At 39.1% G+C, this 6000-nt stretch overlaps 1 protein-coding gene across 1 annotated transcript in view; it reads right to left on the bottom strand.

Annotated features, from left to right (window-relative positions):
* Nucleotides 1–4315: 4315 nt before the first annotated feature.
* kcnq1.2 (potassium voltage-gated channel, KQT-like subfamily, member 1.2) overlaps nt 4316–6000 on the bottom strand; it is a 201288-nt gene continuing 199603 nt past the window's right edge. Inside the window, exon 19 of the mRNA XM_044124890.1 lies at nt 4316–4516. Within this exon, the coding sequence (XP_043980825.1) occupies nt 4370–4516 (147 nt within the window). The 3' untranslated portion in view covers nt 4316–4369. The remainder of the gene's footprint in view (nt 4517–6000) is intronic.

Genomic DNA, 6000 nt, shown 5'->3' with positions numbered 1-6000 from the left:
AATCTTCAAAATCGATTAATCAAATTTTTGGGTTCTGAAGATTAAATTTTTAGAAAATCGTGATTCCCCCCCACTTGCTATCTTGTTTGACAACTACAATTCAGGTCAACAATATGACTGAATATTAGGAAATGTTGTATTTTTTTTATTACTAGAATAAAGTTGTAATATTAATATAATGAAGTAGTGATTTTATGAGAACTCCAAAACAAAAAATTAAAAAGAGGCATTTTGAGCACCTTGTTATACTTTGGTGTCGGTTTTACAAATCGTCGCTTTCCTGTAATGTTGAGCCATTTTTAGCCAAAAGATGTTTCAGGCATGAAATCACTTTTAGCACAGAAGGATTTAAGCCATTTCTTTTTATGAAGGTATTAAAATAATAACATACCTTATCTATTAACACATCAGTAGCAAATGATCAGCAGTAGGACTTTTAAATGAGTATTTCAAAGAACAAATTAAACCGTCACGCCAGATCCTGATAACGCTATTTTCCCCCCCTCTTTGAAGCAACTTTTTTTTCTTAATTTTAAGATATTTTATTTTATTATTAGTATGAATACTTCTCCGAGCCAGTGCAACAGACGAGCTGAGAGCAACATTTTATACTGAAAAGGATTTTTATTATTTACAGCAAAGCTACAAGAAAGAGGGAATGTCTTAAATAGCATTTCAAATGATATTTCTTACACATTTTGACTTCAGGAGTCTGACAGTGTTTCCTGTACTTCCAAGAAGTAGACACATCCTGGGTTGATCTTTTCACGATATGAACACAGTGCAATAAGGCAATGTTTCTATTTACAACTCTTAGAAAACTGTACAGGAGAAGCAATGAGAGCTCTCTTCAAATCCAACTGCTTTATGTGATACGAGACAAATAACAGGTCATTTTAACCACCGCAAATATAAAAATACATACTAGTGCAGAGAAAATCTTCTTCTTCTTCTTCTTCTGCTGGTGCTGCCCTTGTTCACCCCGCTTTTACGCGCGTGTGCGCGTCCGTCTTTTTAGGAATGTGCACGCTATAATTACGAGAGGCCTTCCATTACAATGGCAACACAGCTGAGCTGCTTTCTGTTTTCCACCACTCACTCGTCTCCAAAGCCTATATGATGAAATACAAAATAAGAACTTTTTATTTAGCTCAATAAAAAAAAGCAACATTTGACTCAATTATGAGAGTCCAGATATTTAAAAAAAAAAGAATATTTATTCAGACACACTCCAGCTCACAAAAAAAGTTACAAGAATTGAATTTTGATGCTGCTGGGCTTAAAATTTTATCACAATGTTTTGTGGTATGATATTGATAAAACTGACTATAAGAATCTATTATTACGTTTTTAAATTCATTGATGTTTACTGATACTTTTATAGAACATAAAGGTATCAAAGGTGGAGAAAATAGTAAAAAAAACCAACAATCCAATCCATACGGACAGTTTTGGAGGTCTTTAAACATTGTTAGTTGGAATTTATCGTGACGATACATGAAGATCCTTGGAATTTATCACGATATATTGATAAACGATACGATAAATGCCCGCTCCTATGCTGGATCTGAACTGGGTTACGTCAGTAGAGCTTGGAAGCCAGGAGCTGACATCTGCCATGTTCTCCTAAATCCTTTGTGCTTTCAGAGAACAGGGAGAACAATCCAACATAAGGATCCCATTCTCGTGGTAGAAGTCCTCTGTTAAATGGCTGCTGCTGTTGTTGTTGCAGGTGTGGGAAGAGATGTTGATGAGTTGATTTTTATCGTACGCCGATCTGTGATTTTATGTCTGTGAAAAGCTTTAGAAGTAAACTCTACTTACTTACAACGTAGACCGTAAAGATGTTTTTTAAGATGTCTTAAGGTTGTTAGTCTGATATCAGTGTTTTTGTGGGATTCTTAGGGAGATTTGAGGAAGGGTAACCTCTCACTTTTTTGTCCCACAAAATGTTTTAATAAGTTTAAAATGAGTGCGTTGTCCCATGTCCAATGAGACGTCACATATGTTTATCACATGTGGCTGCCGGACAGAAAAGTCTATACAAGCCAGATTTTAAGCTCTGATTTTTCCCTTTTAAGGCTAATTGCTTTAAGCTTTTGATCAACTAATGGCCTGTTTGAGTTAAGCTTAAGTTTTTAATACTTAACATGGTCGTATTTCTTTTGTCTGTTGTTCCTTTTTCTTCTTTTTGCATGTTGATGCTCTACTTACAAGCTGGTGAGGGTCCAGCACTCTGAAATGCGAGTACTTATCTGGACAAGGCCCTGAGGCTGGGCCCGTTTGCCACAATAGTGTACCAAAGTGCAACCATAAACATTCTACATTTTCTGCATTATTATTATTCTCCCTAAAAATAGTTTCTTGTCAATATCCGTGACCATAGTTGTGGTCATTTTTAGTACTTGCTTTCAATTTCTCTCAGAATTTGACGCAGACAGGTTTGCCTTTACCTTTAAATGTGCATCAGATCTGATCTTTAAAGTTTTTCAAACTCAGTTGGTCAGTTTGTGTTTCTGACTTGAAACTCAGAAACGTGACGCACCACTGATACTCAAAGCAGCAGTGGGGATGTGCAAAATTAGGCTGTGACGTCATTGTTTGCCCAAAGGTTTGCAAAGTAAACATGCATAAGAAAAAAAATAAAAATAAAACAGAGTTCTTAAAAATCTTCACTTCAAAATCACTTTATAAAAATCTCGCCAAAAACGTAAGTTTTGGACAAGAGGAGCAACTACTGCAAGAAAAACAGAAACAGACAAAAATATGCCTATTTGTTTTCCAGTATAACTATTAATGTGGAGTGCCTGAATCTTTTATTATTATTATTATTATTTTTAAATGGATAATAAATATTTTTTTAAGTCAGCTTCTATAAAGTTATCAGTAATAATTCATCTACCTGAAGCAGAAACGCGTCACATGGCAGTGAGTTTGTAAAGTGCTGGGACGCTAACAGCTAGCTAGATGCTAGCTGAGACTAGCAACAATAATCATAGGATAAGACGGCATAATTGGGAATATTAACCTTTCACACTTTAGTATAAGACCGTCACATTTGTTGCTGAGACTGTAAGTGTAAAACCTGTGATGCTACGCGAAAGTTTTGCTAATTGATGAAGCTAACTGTCTTAACCTGCCTCACTAGCTTAAACCTGGCGAGTCTAAACCTTTAAAATAATTAAAAAACTAATAAATAGTAATTAACAATTAGAGTATTGAATACAATTATTTTTCCAGAGGCATCAACGGATGCAACGAGGCGATTTATCTCCCGATTCGCCGACTGGACAGATAGATTCAGCCTCAAGTGATGGATCTGGATGTATTCAGGTGTGTTTTTGGCAGGAAAAGCAGCAACAAAATTAACCACGATCTCTTGTGAAACAACATCCTCTAAAATAGCATCGTTAGGAACACCTTCAGTTTCGAGTTGCTGAAATCAGCTAAATAGGGGGATCCGTCTGACAAGCTGTTATCTTTCCACCATGTCTAGGATTTCTATAAACTCAACAAAACCACATGACCTCCACCAACAGATGAAGGAACTATTATTCTGAATTTAAAAAAAATATATATATACTATTTATCCATTTAAAAACACACGGTGCGTTTAACTCGTCTGCTGTGGCAGTAAAGTCGTCGTCACGGCAACTGCAGTCCAGTGGGGGCAAAACAAACAGATAATCTTTCTTTTCCACTCCCTGTGTTATCCAGTTTCCACAAACAAACGCTCGTTTCAATCTGAGTCCAGTTAGGCTGGATGGATGTGTGTCTGCGGGGAGCGGCGCTGTTGTGTTGGTGCCGGTTGAGCCAAGATAATCAGACGGATTTGAGGAATGCCTCGGCTTGGTTGTGGATTTACAGCTTTTTCCCTTCGAGTGCCACCGAGAAACCGGAGCGCTTTGATTGCATTACGACTTCGTTAAGGGGTTAGTTAGCTCTGGAATAATATTTGGAAGGGAGGAACGCTGCTCAGTGACAGGCCACACATAAATTAACATCATGGAGTCGTACGCTTAGGAGGCTAACGTGGTGAAATAAATTCATAGAACGTGTTGCTGCCTGAGCGATGGGGTGCTGCAGTGACGTCGCAGGAGCCGTCATTAGTCCGGAGAATGAGGTCGGTTGGGCTGACGTCTCAGCCGGCAGAGGCTATTTTGCCCTGGTTAGCATAAAACAGCAGCATTTTCTTTTGGGTCTAAAGCCGATGGAAAAGAAAAAAATAAATAAATAAGAGGACGTTGTGGAAGACTGAGACCCCTTATGCTTCGTGAGGCAAACTCATAGGAGGAGGGGGGCTAGGCTGTTGAAATGAAGTCCTAGTGTTTTAATCGCCCTCCGCCTGGGCGAGGTCGTCTTCGCTCAATCAGGGCGCCTCGTCGATGCTGGCGCCCATGCGCTTCTGGATGGTCACCCGGCGGATGGACGGCTTGGACGTCAGATCCGGCTTGGGTGGGAACTGCTCCGTCAGAATCCGCAGGACGGAGTCCATTTTCCGGTCCATCTGGTGAATCTGAGAGAGATAAAAAGGAAGACATTTTAACCGGATAGCTCAACGCGAGAACAACACGCTTAAACCAAAGTGAGCCGGCGACTTTGTGCCGCTGCAAAGTGGCTGCCGTCGCAATGACAGGGTAGCGAGAGACGTAATGACACGTCTCGCAGCTGGCGTCTTACCTGGTGAAGCCACTCATTACAAAGAGCTGCTAAGGTATACGATGTATGAGTGGGCTGACAGACAGACACACACACACACACACACACACACACACGCCAGCCGCTGTTTACATGCTGGATAAACTGTAAACACAGGTGTGTCACCCGGCACACACACGTCTCAGAGAGTCTAACCACGGGGATGACTGCAGATAAAAGGCAGCGTCTAACCAGCGCTAGTAAACACCAGACAGGCTGGGGACGGGCAAAAAAAAAAAAAAAAATCATTCAGGCCTCAGAGTTCACAGTTTATGAATTTTAAATCAGGTGACACCTACAGTTTCTTTTACATTGTCACCTTCAAAATATGAAGACCTGAGTCAATTTTTGCTTAAGTCATCGTTTGGCAGAATAAATCTTAGGCCATTTTAAAATATTTTTTAGATAAGTGACAATGTGTGTTTTTTATCTTTTGTTTTTTTTAGAGTTTCCCCATAAAAAGTCCAGTTGATGCAAAATTGTATGCAATAAAAAAACCCCCAAAACAACAGTGCACCAATTAAAACGTCAGAGATTCAAATCAATCGATTTTCTCTCGATCAGCTGTTTTGGTGAATAAATATGGAAGATTGCATAATTTTATGTTGAATTTTAAAACTATAACCTCCATGAAAGATCCTGGAGGACGTGTTTTGTTTTTAATTGTTTTAAGAATAAAATTAAAATCTGAATCTGTCAATATCTGAGTTGGCATGTCGGACCGCAAGCGAAACCTAAAAGTTGGTATCGGCTATAAAAGAGTGAGCGATCGTTGCATTTCAAAACCACAACGACTAAATCTGCTTGTTCTTCTACGAGTGCCATTTCAAAATGGTTTCAAAATTGTTGGTTTCCAACAATATAACAGTCGTTTCCTGTCCCCTAATCACCAGACTATTTCCTGCTTCCTTAAAGACAAATTAGTGGAAAGTCGAAGAAAAAAAAAAAAAAGAACCCGCTCTAACCTTCAGACGCAGAAATCTGTTTTAGGGGTTTCACTGAACGAAGAGTTCAAAACACTAACTAATCTCTAAACATGAGATATTTAGTAGAGAAATTTACTCTATAGAAGAGAACAATGCAGTGACACCTGAGTCAAACAGACTCTGACGCAGACAGACTGCCGAATACAAAGTCGGATCGGAACTTTCCGGCACCTGCACTTTAATTCCCGCTTTACTATAGCTTTAGATTATGGTGATTACTGCAACTCAGAGGTAGGAAGCAGAAATGACTTCGTTTCGCCCTTCGTTCTGCTGTGAACCGCAAATTAAATAATCCAGAACGATAAGGCCTCAGGCC

This window comes from Gambusia affinis, linkage group LG08 (genome assembly GCF_019740435.1).
Source record: "Gambusia affinis linkage group LG08, SWU_Gaff_1.0, whole genome shotgun sequence".
Taxonomy (NCBI): Eukaryota; Metazoa; Chordata; class Actinopteri; order Cyprinodontiformes; family Poeciliidae; genus Gambusia; species Gambusia affinis.
The sequence above is the reverse complement of the archived record's forward strand: the minus strand, read 5'-3'. Positions and strand labels throughout refer to the sequence as shown.